The 17,191-nt window shown below is 43.1% G+C and overlaps 2 protein-coding genes across 2 annotated transcripts; one reads left to right on the top strand and one right to left on the bottom strand.

Moving 5' to 3' along the window:
- Positions 1-437: 437 nt before the first annotated feature.
- Positions 438-1,448, bottom strand: LOC139715783 (uncharacterized). The gene is made up of 2 exons (XM_071627323.1): positions 1,243-1,448; positions 438-849 (listed from the first exon to the last, which is right to left on the bottom strand). The coding sequence occupies exons 1-2, from the start codon at positions 1,407-1,409 to the stop codon at positions 534-536; spliced, it is 483 nt and encodes a 160-aa protein (XP_071483424.1). The 5' UTR covers positions 1,410-1,448; the 3' UTR covers positions 438-533.
- A 2,123-nt stretch (positions 1,449-3,571) lies between these two features.
- Positions 3,572-8,926, top strand: LOC139715826 (uncharacterized). The gene has a single exon (XM_071627364.1). It carries the CDS (start codon positions 3,572-3,574, stop codon positions 8,924-8,926), a length of 5,355 nt encoding a protein of 1,784 aa, XP_071483465.1.
- The last annotated feature ends 8,265 nt before the right edge of the window (positions 8,927-17,191 follow it).

Genomic DNA, 17,191 nt, shown 5'->3' on the forward strand with positions numbered 1-17,191 from the left:
CTCAAATAGCATATCTGATGTGACCATCGACTTGGTCTTTCACTTTCATTGTACAAGGAATACCATCAGACTGATGAGGAAAACAGCGACAAACAAAATCTAAAATCCAAGATGAGTTATAGGCAACTTGGCCCTCGAGTTGAAACAGATCTCTGCAGCTCTACAAGTCATTCATTATGGCCCTGCCTTCTGCATTTAAGTTTGACAACTCATCAACAATTGTATGTCTACCCTTCAAGAGAGTCCTAAAGCTTATCACCAAAATTACCTGTCTCTGAAACCAAATAACTTGACATTTCAGTATGGTGGCATAATGAATACAACACCAAGCTATCTTTCTGTATGTAAAAAAATCCTGCTCAGATCAAATTTACAAGAACTGAGAAATGAATTTGGTAGATTGTTTGCGAAATGTATGATTTCTGTTTCTCATATCCACAGCGCCCTGTCACACAGTTAAAAACAATAAAAGATTAAAGCATTGTATTCTTTCTACACTGATCTCTTCAGCTGACTCAACAAATACATGTATGCTACACATCAAAATCTTTTCTAACTTGGCTGTCCAGAAACTCAAAGAAGTATCGCCCCACACAGAGGAAGCACAGGCTGGCACACACAGCATAGACACTTCCAATGAATCTGTCCTCCACCAGAACTTGCTTGCCTGTGCCAAACAGGAGCACCGAACCAAAATTGAACATGGCGCTGCCATAGAGGCTGAAGAGAACTCGGTTGGAGATGCTGGCCGCTTGGAGACATCGTCTGCTATAGATGTAGAGTCCAATGCCCAGGTGTGCATTGAAGAGCAAGCTGTTGGCCACTGCAAGATGCCACTTTGGAAAACATCTGCAACAGAATTTGAATTTATATCATAATTGGTAAATTTACATTTTAGATCTGGCATGCACAATTGCCAATTATCTTTATTTTGTGTGAACACTGACAAAGAAGTTGACAGGAAATCCCATGTCAATGGCAGGACAAAATGTGTCAGGGCCAGAGCATACACATGATGTGGACAGGGGGGAAAAAAAGGGGGAGGGGACGATAACGGGCTTAGAACAACGCTTTTTCATTCATTGTTAGCTGGGCTATCAGCTCACATCAATGATTAGGTATCGGACTATAGTGCTCGCACTTGTCCGTTCGCCGGACTGCGAACAATACGATCAGCTGGCTGTATGCACACACACACACCAGTGAAGAGGGGAAACAAGTGCAAGAGAGTCGATAACTTACCCCACTAACAGAGAGCGATCTAATATATGGACAGCGAATGCAGTATGACTTGCAGCACCAATAGCAGGAAGTATCGTGTAACTGATGTCGTTCAAATATTTTCTGCAGCAGAACGATTTCCAATACGATTTCCACTTCCCACTTTGGCTAGGCTCCACCACCTCCATGATGGTGCATGGTCCCGATCGGCGGCGCCACTGCGATGAGGGAAGGGTCGGGCCAATGTCGTTGCGGCCAGTGCATGCATGCAGTTGGGGAATCGCGCACAATCGTTAGTTACCGCACCGTACCCAGCTAGCAAGGCCCTTTGAGGTCTCTGACCGCACCCAGCCAGGCCCCGCCCATCACAGCGTCTGTTCATTTTGACCATTTTTTTTTTTTTTTTAGATCTTTGATTTTGACGCATCACCAACTTCCGTACGCGTCTTTGCTTTCCTCATTTCTTCCTCTTTTCCCTTGTTTCTTATATATATATATACTCTTCATTTATTCCAAGATTTATAAATAGGGCCTATACTTGTACTGTAATAGTTGAATACAGAAACATACATTTCCTATATATATATATATATATATATATATATATATATATACTCTTCATTTATTCCAAGATTTATAAATAGGGCCTATACTTGTACTGTAATAGTTGAATACAGAAACATTGTGAAATGAATAATCAATTACGTTTCACAAACGTGCACAACGTTTCGGGGGTGATTGAAATCAAAGCAAGGCCGGAGGAACCGGGGTGATCGGGGGCTCCCCCCCCCCCCCTTTATGCACCATTAGGCCCTACATAGGAATAGGTGTCACCACTTTGTGCTCCCCCCACCCCCCCCCCCCCCCACACACACACACACACAGTGGTGGATCCAGAGGGGGCGCAACCGGCGCACGCCCCCTTTATTTTCCGTTAAAAACAAAAGAAAAAAAAAATGAAATGAAACCCGGAAGGGGCATAAGAAATATTAGTCACGCCCGCCCGCCCCCTTACAGAATTTCTAGATCCGCCCCTGCACACACACATACAGACACTCGCGCTGAAGACTTTTTTTTTTGCTTGTTAGCTGATAAAACCCGGAATTTGCACCACAAGTTAGTATAGCCTGTAAGAGACGTGTGACGTCAGAAGCGAGAGCCTGGGCGCATTTCACAATTTCACACGTAGAGGGCGTTGTATTTTTACTGCTTACAGTCACATGTCGTTGGAGATGACTTCTTGTCGTGCATCCAGCTGTATTTCTCGATAGTTTCAACAAGCCCAATGTCGTAAGTAGCCCAATGATGTAAATTACCAGAAATTTAAGTATTCCAGATCCGATATGCCAAAGCGCATTAAATGACAGTTATGCGTGAGTGAGAAATTTGTGTTGGAAAATTGGTTGATGCATATGAAGATTGCGTGGTTGGTGTATTGCATTGCATGCACGTTATGTGATAGCGGGCCGTTCGTTCCAACGGAGTAGGCATCGTAGACACACATGGATAAACTGTACAATTGTATATGTACTGTAATGAAACAAGTTGCAAATGAGTGTATGTACGGTAGCTTAGTTGTCAGGAGATTTATAGTGAGTGTTTTGGCCGTAGTTACAGTCATTGTTATAGATGAATAGTAAGAGAAGTTGTGCTTACAGTGCACAGTGAGTACGGTATAGTGATTAGATATGTAGGAGCCTTGTGTATGAAAGTAGGTCGCAGGGTCATTACAGTAGTCAGTCTCGTTACAGTTCAGATGTTCATACAGTTTATAGATACATAATAAGCAGCACAGTCATGTTGTGTAAGAAAAGGGTGATTTATTCATATACATAATTTGAGTCGCAAGAGACAGTGGTGTGCTCATGCAGGCAAACAATGATTGCTGATATACAGATGTGGGTATCTGTAGAGAGTGTACATGTGTATTATAAATCATATAGTGAAGGTACACATCAAGTATAAACATATGGGGGTATCTGAATACAATACATTGTACAGTCAGATGGTTATTAAGTGATGATTTACTGAGTTTAACAGTAATTGTTCTGTTGTACACTGTTCATGATACTCATTGAACCTTGTTTTCTTTTGTCATTAAATCAAGGTTGAACCGCTCGCTCTCTAGCCAGTCGGCTTGGGGTTTTGCCACTAGCAGCTTGCTGCTGCTTGATACCAATTGCAGGCGTGTACTAGTTTGCTGATGTGAACTACTCTGCGTGGTCGACTTGGTGTCAACATATTGGTGTCTGCTTTGAATGATTGGAGAAATGCAGTGCAGTTGAGGTGGATGTGACCATCTACCAACTACACACAGTTCAACGACAACTTGGAGTTGAAGTCATCCAAGATGAACGACATGGATGGTGGTGAGGAGAGGAGCCCGCAACCGTCAGGTGGTGGTGTCCAGCCTGATGACGTGCGTCCAGAGGACTCGGTGAGTCAGTGTGGCAGCAAGGCGAGCTCCACTTCGTCACGACTGAAAGCCATGGCCAAGAGAGCTGCGTTGGAGGCAGAAGCAGCTGCCCTGGAGGAGCAGCAGTTGCTGGAGTTGCAGGAACTCCAGTTGAAGCAGCGAAAGAGTCAACTGAAGTTGAGAACGGAACTTCGCATCGCAAAGGCGGAGGAGGACATATACCAGCAGGCTGAAGCGTCGAGTACGCCTGTTGAGTCTCCAGATGCGAAAGGAAGAGGCGATGACACATTGCCTTACCCAGTTGGTGGAGTAACAAGTTTGCCTGCTATTCAGATGCTGCAACAAGGTCAACAGCAGCTGGTTGATACCCTTCGGCTCCCACAAGTGCAGCTTATGAAGTTTGATGGAAACCCTTTGAGGTATTGGGAATTTTGGAAAGGTTTCGAAGTCAGCGTCGATCGTGTTAACGTAGACGACACGGAGAAATTGACACGCCTTCTTCATTATTGCATCGGTGAGCCAAGGAAGCTGCTTCAAGCGTGTGTTATCATGCCACCTGAGCAAGGATACCAGAAGGCCAAGCAGCTATTGAAGCAGAGGTTCGGCAACTCCGTTTCCATTGCTGATGCATGGATGAAGAGAATCACGGAAGGCGGAAGGATCTCCCCGCATGATGGAAAGGCCTTGACCGAATTAGCCGACGATATGACGGTCTGCTCTATGTCTATGAAGGCGATGGGGTTCGAGAGTGAGCTCTCCCCCCAGAGTGTGCTTCTTGCGATCGTCGGAAGACTTCCGAGTTTTATCAGAGGGAGATGGCTGACGAGAGTGGCTGCTATTCGGAGTCAGGATAGAGTGCCAAGATTCGACGATTTACTTGAGTTTGTAAGGGCTATGGCAGTGGAGCAGAACGATCCTGTCTATAGCAGAGGGAATCTTCCTGAGGAGAAGAGCCCACGCCAGGGTACGACAGTAAAGTCACAAAGGAGCTCCAGGCCAAAGGCATCATTTGCTGTGAGCAGCACATCGAAAGAGGCACTGTGTGTGCGATGCCGTGGCAGGCATCAGTTGCTTGAATGCCAGCAGTTTCAAAGACTGACTCCAAAGGAACGATTGGGCGTAGCGAGAAAGGAGCGGCTTTGCTTCAACTGTCTCAAGCCAGGGCATATGGTGGGAAATTGTCAGTTGAAGAGAACATGCCAGATCGACGGATGTGGGAGGAAGCATGCCACGCTTCTTCATGTCCCAGCATCTCCTACGCGTGCGCAACCAGAGCCTTCTCAACAAGGAGTTGGGAGCTCAGAAGGTGAACCTGTCGAGGCGCAGAATGGGTATTCTGTCGCAACCGGTCATGCCACAGGGGCCGGCAGCCAAAAGGTTGTGTTGCCTATTGTTCCGGTTAGCGTTCAGGCCAAAGGAGGAACAGTGACTGTACAGACGTATGCCTTGTTGGACAGTGGTTCGACCAGCACCTTCTGTACAGAAGACCTTGTGATGCAGCTGGGGGTTACAGGCAAAAGACAGGTGCTGGCGATGTCTACTCTCGAGAAAGCACGCAGCCAAGTGGAGACCATGGTAACCAGTCTGGTGGTACAGAATCCAGACATGTCGCATGCCGTTGACTTGCCGACCGTCTATACAAGGAAGTCTCTGAACATCAGCACAGCAAACGTCGCAAGAGCTGAGGATATCGATTCATACAGACACCTCTCTGATTTGGATTTTCCTTGTGTGCATCCTGTCAATGTTGAGCTCCTCATCGGTCAAGATGTTCCGGAGGCGGTGATGCCGTTAGAGGTGCGCTCTGGTGGACCTGGGGAGCCGTATGCCACGAAGACGGCCCTTGGATGGGCACTTCAAGGTCCCTTGAAGACAGGAGAGAAGGGAGATGTGTGCGCACATTTCATTTCCAACACAGCTCTTGAAGAACAAGTAAAGAGGTTTTGGACTTTGGAATCTACCGAAAGCCTGTGCAGTAATGAGAAGGCCATGTCAGTCAATGACAAAAGGGTACTGAAGGTATGGAATGACACCGTTTCCATGAGTCATGGGCACTATGAGCTCCCCATTCCCTTCAAGGAGGAACCAGTTAAGTTACCTGACAACCGACATGTCGCCCTCTGCCGACTGGAGTCTCTGCGAAAGAAACTACAGAGTAATGTACAGCTGCACCAGAAGTATAGCTGTGAAGTAGCTGCCTTATTGGAGAAAGGCTATGCAGAAGAGGTGCGATATGAAGACGCCAACGCAAGAGGACCTGTTTGGTACTTGCCCCATCATGGAGTACTCAACCCCAACAAGCCTGACAAACTGAGAATTGTGTTTGACTGTGCCTCGAAGTGTCAAGGGAAGGCACTGAATGATGTAGTGCATCAAGGCCCAGATATGACCAATAACCTTTTGGGTGTGTTGCTGAGGTTCCGGCAAGAACCAGTAGCTGTGATGGGAGACATAAAGGAGATGTTTCATCAAGTGAGAGTACCACCAGATGAACGAGACATGCTCAGGTTTCTTTGGTGGCCAGAAGGAAACTTGAGTGAGAGTCCCAGGACGTACCGGATGTGCGTTCATCTCTTCGGAGGAACATGGAGCCCGAGTTGTTGCAGCTATGCCTTGAGACACACAGCTGAGGAGTTCAAGGAGGAATTTTCTGTAGCTGCAGTACGGTCTGTCAAGCAGAATTTCTATGTGGATGATTGCCTGGTGTCAAGCAAGACTGAGGAAGAGGCAATACAACTAGTAAATGAGCTGACTCGCCTCTTAGAAAAAGGAGGATTCAGACTTATGAAATGGATCAGCAACCGCCCAGGTGTAATCCAGGCAGTGTCAGTAGAGCAGAGAGCCAAGACTGTTATTGGCTTAGATTTGGACCATGACGCCCTACCTGTGGAGAGAGCTCTTGGAGTTACGTGGGATACGGAGCATGACTGTTTCACGTATCAGATAACCCCACGTTGCAAACCATTGACGAGAAGAGGGATTCTGAGCGAAATTGCCTCCATCTATGATCCTTATGGATTTGCAGCTCCATTTGTGATGAATGCGAAGATGCTTCTTCAGGAACTGACTGCCTTGAAGTTGGGATTCGACGACCCAATACCAGCCGAGCATCGTGAAAGATGGCTGAAATGGAAGGAATGTCTGCCTGAAATGAGTAAGGTGAAAGTCAGCAGGTGTCTTAATCCAGCAGAACTGGAAGGAGTGACTGCCTATGAACTTCATCACTTCAGCGATGCCTCTGAAAGGGGGTATGGCGTTGTGTCGTATCTCCGCACAGCTGATAGCAGAGGAAACGTCCGCTGCAACATTGTCATGGCGAGATCAAGGTTGGCTCCCATGAAGAAGATGACAATTCCCAGGCTGGAGCTGATGGCAGCAACTCTTGCAGTCACCATAGATGCAATGATCAGAAGGGAGTTGGAGTTACCGCTGTCTGAATCAATCTTTTGGACTGACAGCACTATCGTATTGCATTACATTTGCAATGTGGACAAACGGTTTCGTACGTTCGTGGCAAACAGGATAGCTACGATACACGATGGTTCACAACCAAGACAGTGGAGACATGTTAGTACAGATCTCAACCCAGCTGATGATGTCTCTCGTGGGTTGAAACCAGATGGACTGTCTGACAGGTGGATTCAGGGACCCGAATTCCTGTGGAAACCAAAGGGTGAATGGCCAATTCACCAAGTGACCGGGAACTATGATGGTGAAAACGACCCAGAAGTGAAGAGCGAGGCAGTCTTTGCTACCCAAGCTGAGTCAGCAACAACGATTGATGAGTTACTCAGTAGATACTCTTCATGGACAAGAGTGAAGAAAGCTGTGGCGTATTTGAGGAGAGTTGGAAGCTTTCTACGACAGAAAGCAGGTCACGACGTCGCCTTTGACCCAGCTGACATGAGTAAGCCACTCTCAGTGAAGGAGATGGATGGAGCAGAGAAAGCCATCTTTCGTTTCATTCAAAGGAAGTGCTTCCGTGAGGAGTACAGGTGTTTGGTGAATGAGACAGATGGTAGGTCAAAGGTCATCAAGTCCAGCCGTCTGGCCCGCTTGGACCCTGAAGTGACAGAGTGTGGACTGTTACGTGTAGGTGGACGGCTGCAAGGGAGTACTGTTGCAACGAGGCTGAAACATCCAGTCATCCTCCCAAGGAAGCACAATGTTGTGAAGCTGCTGATTCGTCACTACCATGAGCGATGTGGTCACTCAGGAAGGGAACACATGATGTCACTGCTCAGAGAGCGGTGTTGGATCTTGGGTGCACGGGCAGCAGTTAGAGAAGTCTTGCGAGATTGCGTGACATGCAAAAGGCAAAGAGCCCAGCCCGGTGTCCAGAAGATGGGTAATCTACCGAGTGAAAGAGTCACGCCCAGCAAGCCGCCCTTCAACTTCGTAGGAGTGGACTGTTTTGGACCGTTTTATGTCAAGCAGGGCAGAAACCAGTTGAAGAGATATGGGTGCATTTTCACCTGCCTAGCTGTGCGGGCAGTGCATATTGAAGTGCTTCACTCCTTGGAGACAGACGCTTTCATCAATGGCCTGGAGAGGTTCATCGCACGCAGAGGTAGGCCAGAAGTGATCTGGTCTGATAACGGTACCAACTTTGTCGGCGCAGACAGGGAGCTGCGTGAAGGGATCCAGCAGTGGAATCAGCGATGCATCCATCAGTTTCTCCTGCAGAGGGAAATTGAGTGGAAGTTTAACCCACCATCGGCATCACACATGGGAGGATGTTGGGAACGCCAGATCCGGACAATTCGTAAGGTAATGAATGCCTTGCTAAAGCAGCAGAGCCTGTACGATGACAGCCTAGCTACACTGATGTGCAAAGTTGAGTCTATCATCAATGGTAGACCACTGACTGTGGTATCTACAGATAAAGCGGATCCTGAGGCCTTGACACCTAACCACCTCTTGTTGCTGAGACCTAACAACACACTGCCTCTTGGTGTGTTTGACGAGAAGGACATGTACTGCCGCAAACGTTGGAAGCAGGTGCAGTATATGGCAGACCTCTTCTGGCGGAGATGGATCAGGGAGTATCTGCCGACTTTACAGCTGAGACAGAAGTGGACCAGTGCATCCAGAAACATTGCAGTAGGTGACATCGTTCTGGTTGTGGAGGTCACACCGAGGAACAAGTGGCCTATGGGACGAGTAACGGAAACCCACGTCGGTGGAGATGGCCTGGTGCGGTCTGCAAACGTGAAGACATCAGGTGGAGTGATGACGCGACCTATAAGCAAGTTGTGTCTTCTGGAGTGTGTGGAAAAGTCGGTGTAGGAAGTTTTGGTTATTTTCTTACTACGTGCCGTATGAGTATCTGAGGTGCGAGCCAAGCGCCGCCTCAATGCTCAGTGGTACATGGTGATTTGGATCATCTGCAAGATGTCAAGTGTGTCATTACAGCGCGAATGATAGCGATGTACTTATTGAGATTGAATTTCCATGCGAAATAGTACAAAGAGGTGCGAGCCAAGCGCCGCCTCAGTGCCTTTAATCTTCAAGTGGGATTTCCTCAAAGTCACAGTTTGATTGACATCGTGGACAGAGCTTGCAAGCGAACAGTTTCCAGAGGTAGAGAGAACGCTGGACTGAAATGTTGGACATTGGTATTAACCGATGCGTGAAGCAACAAACTCTGAACAGCTCTGGAGAACATTTGAGAACGTTCGCATTATGTTTGTTGTTAAGTTGCAAGTTATTGTTATTTCATGAGTAAATATATATCCTGTATGATGTCTTCCTTTAAGTTAGAGTGGAGGGATGACTTGTAGCATTTGAGTTGGGGAAAACAACTTTATTTAATCTAGACACTTTATGACTCATCATTTGTGTATATATGAATCATAGCAAAGGAGAGAGAGTAAAGATATACCTTCCCCCTTTGATTATTTGGATCATATGTGGAGCTGGAACGTGTAAGGTCTGAAATTAAGACTAGCACTTCAGTTTAAAAGGTGGGTGATTCAGGGTCTGAATTTGAGATTAGGTATATATAGGGTCTGGACAGCAAAGACTAGCATCGTCAGATGTGAGTCTGAAGTCAAGACTAAGTTTCGGTAATAATGAGGTTTTGGAGCAAGACTACTAGCATTGTAATAACTCTGGTAGTATAAGACCTTGTGGGGTCTGATTTAAGACTACAACAAGATATTTTGAGGTCTGATTTAAGACTACTGTGGTGATTACAACATGTAGTGGTATTCAAAGTGCATACTTTGATTGTTTTGCATTACTCAGTATATGGAGCATTGTGCATAATGTACAAGTATATAGTACCATTGATTCACAAGGGGTCATATTATTTTACAACAGGGAAGTTATTTCCAGAGCATATTGTTGGTCAGATATAGGGAAAGGAATATACTGTACGTGTAGCATCCAATTTAGTGTATGACTTTGAATCTGTATTAATCGCAGCGTGTACAACTGTATGAGTACAAGGTAGGGAATACAAGTGATTATTCCAGTTTGGTGTGACAGACGGAAAGAGGTTTCCTCTCAGAGAATAGTTCCTTTGTTTATATTTTGTGATCTGTTGTATGTTATACACGACTAGCATTTACAGGAATGTATAGAAATGCATCGTTTGATGCAGCTTGATATTTTGGATGTTATCTTCATTGTTAGACGCATCAGGTGTTGAAGGAAAAGCTCATGCTCATTTCATAAGATTGACGCATTTGTGCAGACGTGATTTGTTACGAAAGGTGTCAAGTTCGAAGAGTATTATATGTGTTAATAGCTGGTCAGATTTAAAGGCACATAATGTATGATGTGTGTTTGAAAGGCATTAGGAATAATAGATTGGGTATATGTTCATGTAGGTTCACATATAAGGGGCCGGGATGTAAGAGACGTGTGACGTCAGAAGCGAGAGCCTGGGCGCATTTCACAATTTCACACGTAGAGGGCGTTGTATTTTTACTGCTTACAGTCACATGTCGTTGGAGATGACTTCTTGTCGTGCATCCAGCTGTATTTCTCGATAGTTTCAACAAGCCCAATGTCGTAAGTAGCCCAATGATGTAAATTACCAGAAATTTAAGTATTCCAGATCCGATATGCCAAAGCGCATTAAATGACAGTTATGCGTGAGTGAGAAATTTGTGTTGGAAAATTGGTTGATGCATATGAAGATTGCGTGGTTGGTGTATTGCATTGCATGCACGTTATGTGATAGCGGGCCGTTCGTTCCAACGGAGTAGGCATCGTAGACACACATGGATAAACTGTACAATTGTATATGTACTGTAATGAAACAAGTTGCAAATGAGTGTATGTACGGTAGCTTAGTTGTCAGGAGATTTATAGTGAGTGTTTTGGCCGTAGTTACAGTCATTGTTATAGATGAATAGTAAGAGAAGTTGTGCTTACAGTGCACAGTGAGTACGGTATAGTGATTAGATATGTAGGAGCCTTGTGTATGAAAGTAGGTCGCAGGGTCATTACAGTAGTCAGTCTCGTTACAGTTCAGATGTTCATACAGTTTATAGATACATAATAAGCAGCACAGTCATGTTGTGTAAGAAAAGGGTGATTTATTCATATACATAATTTGAGTCGCAAGAGACAGTGGTGTGCTCATGCAGGCAAACAATGATTGCTGATATACAGATGTGGGTATCTGTAGAGAGTGTACATGTGTATTATAAATCATATAGTGAAGGTACACATCAAGTATAAACATATGGGGGTATCTGAATACAATACATTGTACAGTCAGATGGTTATTAAGTGATGATTTACTGAGTTTAACAGTAATTGTTCTGTTGTACACTGTTCATGATACTCATTGAACCTTGTTTTCTTTTGTCATTAAATCAAGGTTGAACCGCTCGCTCTCTAGCCAGTCGGCTTGGGGTTTTGCCACTAGCAGCTTGCTGCTGCTTGATACCAATTGCAGGCGTGTACTAGTTTGCTGATGTGAACTACTCTGCGTGGTCGACTTGGTGTCAACATATTGGTGTCTGCTTTGAATGATTGGAGAAATGCAGTGCAGTTGAGGTGGATGTGACCATCTACCAACTACATAGCCTATGAATTGCTCCCCCGCTTTTGAAAACGTGGCCCCGACAATGCAAAGTACAACTATTGAATAACTTGAATGTCAAGCTTCAAAACGTCAGCAGGGTCAAGATACACAGTGCAAGTGGCAGAATCTAATAAAAGTTAATCAGACAACAAGGGATATATTATTATTTTTGACAGGATTGTACAAACAAACACTGTAATTAGACCTTTTAGCCTCAAGGAGCAGGTGGTTCAAAGGATCAGAGAAGGGAGGACCGGCGAGAAATAGAGTCCATGCATAGCCGGCGGAACCATGTTTGTTTGTTTGTTTGTTTGTTTGTTTGTTTGTTTGTTTGTTTGTTTGCTTGTTTTTCTTGCTTGCATGCTTGCTTGCTTGTAATCTGAAGAAACCCGGGAGTGGAATGAGAAAGATGAGCTGAAGACCTATTTTTTTTCTTGTTAACTCATGAAACCCGGAAGTGCCCCCCCCCCCTCCACACACACACACACACACACACACACACACACACACACACACACACTTTTGAAAACGTGGCGCCGGTGTTGATATACTGTATTCGTTCCCGGCGCGCGGTGCATGGAACTGACCAAAGATTAGATATAGAGTTAATCAAGTGTTCCAGAATGCTAAACTTATAGATACGAATGTCTATCAATACAATGTACGTAGTGAAGACCATAAGAGTAGAGATCGAATCGCACGCAATGACTCTCTTTGACGAAGACTTTGTTTCCTATCAATATTCGTCCCACGGGATCGTTCCTCCTTTGCACAACCTCAATTCTTTCCATCAACACTGTCTTAACTTGGCCCTCTATAGTTCAATGAAAGTACAGTAGTATAGGCCACTGAAGGAAAAATTTATTCAGGTTTCACCTCATCTTCATTCCCTGATCAAATCACAGGGAGTATTTTCTCATCCTTTTAAAATATTAATTACTATAGATGGGTGGTATTCTGAAAATCTTCCTAAGTTTCTTCCTTTAGGTTTAGGAAAAAAGTTAGGAAGACACTTCGAAGAAACTCAGGAAGATTTTTAGAATACCACCCTTTGTCGATATGGCATATTTTGCTTTGATATACCGAACATGGCTTCTGACACCTCAGAAGAATCTCAAAAGATTAGCCAATTACTGAGTCAAATAAAGTATATTGTATCATAATTATATTGTCACTGTGTATGAAAACTAAAAGTGAGTCGGATTCCAAGTTCAAATCACAAAATCTGCCGAAAGTTTGAGAATGGTTGAGTTTCATGACTGTGAAATTAAGATAACACGAAAAATCAACAAATATCTGGTTTGTAAACGAAATAATAATCAAATTTGAAAAAAAGCAACAGTGGTTGTGTGGAATGTTATACATTAACAAAATCATAACATCAACATATCATAAACTGTCTTATTTTGGATACTTAATTGAATAAAGGGATGAATGAGCTTCATAGTCACCATCCAGGCAAAAATATAAAGCAAAGTGATGTGAATTATACAATTTAAGCATAACACAAACACTCTATTTAGTATTAGGGCCTATACCGTTACGAGCACACAGTGCACAAAAAAGCGGAATGAGAAACACGAACACCATTAAGCCTAGTATGGATTATACATGCAGTTTGAGACCGCCGGAAAAGAAGATATAGGTACTAGTAAGACGTTGAGAATAGATTGCGTCACGCATTGCCTTTGGAATCCATACACACTTTCGGTTGAGATGAGGTTTGAGGTTTGAAACTAATTTTTCTAATGATTTCTTTTTTTTTTAATAATGAGAAACCTCTTATGAAATATGAAAGAGCCTTGTAAAAGGACTCCAACGTTTATTCAATGAAAATTAGTTTTGAAATGGCTGAGATATCCAAAACAAACACAATCTTACTAAAAGGAGGGACCCACCTTTTGTTTGGGGAACTCTCAACCATTTAAAAACCGATTTACATCAAATAAGTCCAAACTTTGAAGTTCCTCTTAGAATTATAGACTTCTTAACATTTCATCAAGTGGTTTCTATATATAACCTAGTATCTGGTAATCTAGTATCTATTATCTTGGATCTATGTAATAACATTTCTGTACATTTTCTCTTGATACCTAACCTAAACCGTATGCTCGAGCTAATTCAAGCGTGTCTATGTAGTTCTATTTACAAACAGTCTTCTTTTTCATATTTGTGAAAGAATAAGTGGCTTGTAGGGGGCATTCGGATTGACCTGTTGTTGTTGTTGTTTTTGTTGTTCTGTTTTTGTTTTTTGGTTGTTGTTTTTTTGGTCTGTTTTTTTTTTATACATGATAGGCCCGCCCTCAACCCGCTCCCTCGCTTAGCGCTTTGTACTTGAATAGTATGCTGTGTGTGGTGTGTGTGCAGTGTTTGTGCGGTGCTTATGCTGCTGTGACCTTCTTCGTTCATCACTGCACTGTCCATACACACTACACTAGCTAGTTGTAGACGGAAAACTGAACTTTTGTTAGAGGACTTGCAAATCAAGATCTCGTAAGGTGAGTCGAATATTTCCGTTGGTCATTTCATTACTAATATTTAGACTTGCGTGGATGCCATTGACAGAGAAAATATGTTTAGAAATGTAGTGGATAAATACTGTATGTTGTGTTGCAGAATAATACGGTATAAGTAAATGGCTTAGTCCCACCTATAGAGAAATTTGAAGGAAACAATCATTCTGACGCCGCCGTGACAGACGTAGACAGAAGATCCGTCTGTCCGGTGGAGTCTTTTATTTTATTTTATTTTTTGACGTTATTGCTCTCCCCCGGAGGGGATCCATGAAGCCAGACGCAGTCTCCGCGGAACATATTCCCGACGACCAGATACAGACTACCGATCTTTCGTTCGGTCAATGACACTATGACAGACGATGTCGGTGACAACACGACGTCGACTCGATGCTACCTCCCACCTAGTGCACCTACCTGATGCTACCGCTCACTACTATACCGTGTACCGACACTAGTAGCCAATCCAGGTCTACAATTTGGTATGCACTAGATCGACACTACAGTCCAACCTCGATTACTACACTTAGACATTCGAACATTCTAGTATCTTGCCCTCTCTTATCCGGACTTCGGCATACTCGCAGGCCTCGAATTAACCGACGGCCACCGACGGCCATGGCCGTCGGTGCCCCTCTCGTTGGCCGCAATGCCTTTTGTTTTTTGATCAAAGTTACGGCCAAAAAAAAATGTGCCCTTTTTCTTGGGGCCGTGGTGCCCTTTTAGAATGAAAGTTACCATTTATGACGTATGATATGCCCTTTCTCAAAGTCTCTTTAATAAGCTTGAACAACTTTCCTGATCTCAAATATCATACCTTCAGTTCACTCGCGTCCCGATATATCTGATTCAAACTCAAAGTATCTTTCCGAGGTACGAGACGACGTGTACGTACATGTACGCCCGACCGGCTTTTACCGTCCCGACTGCCTCCGCAGCGCAGCGGCCGCGAGTATGTACTAGCTAGGCAGCGCATATTCAGATAGAGTAAGTGAACACCAAGTTCACCAAGAAAAAAGAAAAATCCCACGATGCCAAGGTGTGCCAGACTGGGGAATGGGGGAGGGGTGGAGAGAGAGAGAAACCAATCAACAGAAGAAACCGCGCGTACTGGCGCATTCTTGGAGGTCATGAACTGTCTGTCACAGACATAAATCATAGCAATCTACACGCGCACGCAAATTCCTTTGCCTTGCGGTTTTGCCAGCCAGCTGTCGGAATGTGCTTTGAAGTTTCATGGCAACCTGGCTGGCCTGAAAGGGTGTCGAGTTTCAATCAATACCTACTGTTGTTTTATTCCTGTTTTTAAAAATGTTGTTTCACCTGATAGAAACGCGGAGATCGGGAATGTGTTACAGCTGTAGGGAAGAGGTTTTTGTTGTGTGTTGCACTTTGTGTGTGTGTGTGTGTGTGTGTGTGTTTGTTTGTTTTTCTCGGTTTGTTTTTCTTCTTTCTTTTTTCATAAACACCAAACATGCCCTTTCCAATGTGGCCTTGGTGCCCCTCTGACTGACTTAAGTGCCCTGGCCTCTTGGAAAAAGTGCCCTTTTCTAAATGGCCTTGCCCCTCCAAAATCCTATTTCGAGGCCTGTACTCGTATGCCGATTTGTCCCGCTTTTCTCCATTTGCGGAATGGCATTGTTTGGCATGATCAGCCATGCTGTACAAGCAAGTGCACACTTTACTGCTCTGACCCGAGCCTGGGTTGAGTGGTTGCTACCAAAAGGCACTACAGGGAAATTTGCCAAAATCTCTGCGGAGGTAGTAAGTGCCTGATTGTGGTAGAAAAATGTTTGTTTGTTTGTTTGCTTTTTTCTTTATCCTCCTTCAAGGGAATTTATTTCATTTCTATCTAAAAAATTCACAAAAACATACAGAAAGAAACATGTAAGAACATAGAAAATAAGGGTACGAACAATTATATATCAAAATGATATCATCACATGAATTTCAATTCCTCTGTTAGTGAAAATATACTTCAAATATTTTCTAAATACTTCATGAGTGTGACATCACTTTATATCACCTCAACATATTAATTTCTGCATACACAGTTAATCAAATATAATTCCTTTTGATTCAACTTCTGTTCTAATTCATAGTTGTCTTTTTGTGAAATCAAATAACTTTTTTAACCAAAAATTTCAAATTTATAATGAGCTCTTGTCTAAAATCTGTCAATAATGCATACTACATTCGTTGCTTTTGTTGTATAATTGCTATAAATAGAAACAAAAAATCATATATTTGGCATAAACTAACATCAAATTCAACAGCACCAAAGATTTATCTCTTAATTTAATCTTGTTAATACCATTTGCTCATCCACAGTAATATCAATATGAAAATACACTGTAAGTGCATATAAAATTTGTTATTTTTTCCCAATATAACTTTGTATCTGAGCAATATAACATAACATGCCAAATTGATTGATTCAGCTGCGCTACATTTCTTACAAATCATGTCAGACGTAATTTTCCATTTCACTAAATTTTCTTTAAAAGGTAAGATTCTATGTAATAACTTATTGCTTTATCTTTTTATTAAATAATTTTCCAAACCTGAAATCAAACAACACCTTCCAATCAAATTCTGGAGGGACAGTGTATATGTAATATTTTTGTCCAAGAATATATCATGCTTACAATGTAACTCATTTCTTTTCATCAAGCAGTAACGAATAAAACTATTTTGTTTTTAAAGATATTAATTTAATTGTATAATGCCCAGTATTCATCTGAAACAATTCTTGATTGAGCAAAACATCTCGGGTACATTGCCTTTTACACAAATAATCAAACCAAACCTGTGGCAATGCTTTTTTAATTCTTTCATATTGAAACAATATGAATAAAGAATTCAAATTCATTATTTCACATATTTGTTCATGATTTTTCCATGATTCATTTTCTGTCAACTGTTTAACATAAATAATACATTTTTCAACCCAATCTTTATTAAATAATACTTCATTCATATACTTGATGTTTGGTT

This window comes from Diadema antillarum, unplaced genomic scaffold (genome assembly GCF_040938485.1).
Source record: "Diadema antillarum isolate AM-2024a unplaced genomic scaffold, OU_Dant_1.0 scf00000055, whole genome shotgun sequence".
In the NCBI taxonomy this organism is placed as follows: domain Eukaryota; kingdom Metazoa; phylum Echinodermata; class Echinoidea; order Diadematoida; family Diadematidae; genus Diadema; species Diadema antillarum.

Coding starts and splice junctions, on each gene's coding strand:
- LOC139715783 (XM_071627323.1), bottom strand. CDS start 1,409: ATGGAGGTGGTGGAGCCTAGCCAAAGTGGGAAGTGGAAATCGTATTGG. Junction 850..1,242: donor GATCGCTCTCTGTTAGTGGG/GTAAGTTATCGA, acceptor ATTCTGTTGCAG/ATGTTTTCCAAAGTGGCATC.
- LOC139715826 (XM_071627364.1), top strand. CDS start 3,572: ATGAACGACATGGATGGTGGTGAGGAGAGGAGCCCGCAACCGTCAGGT.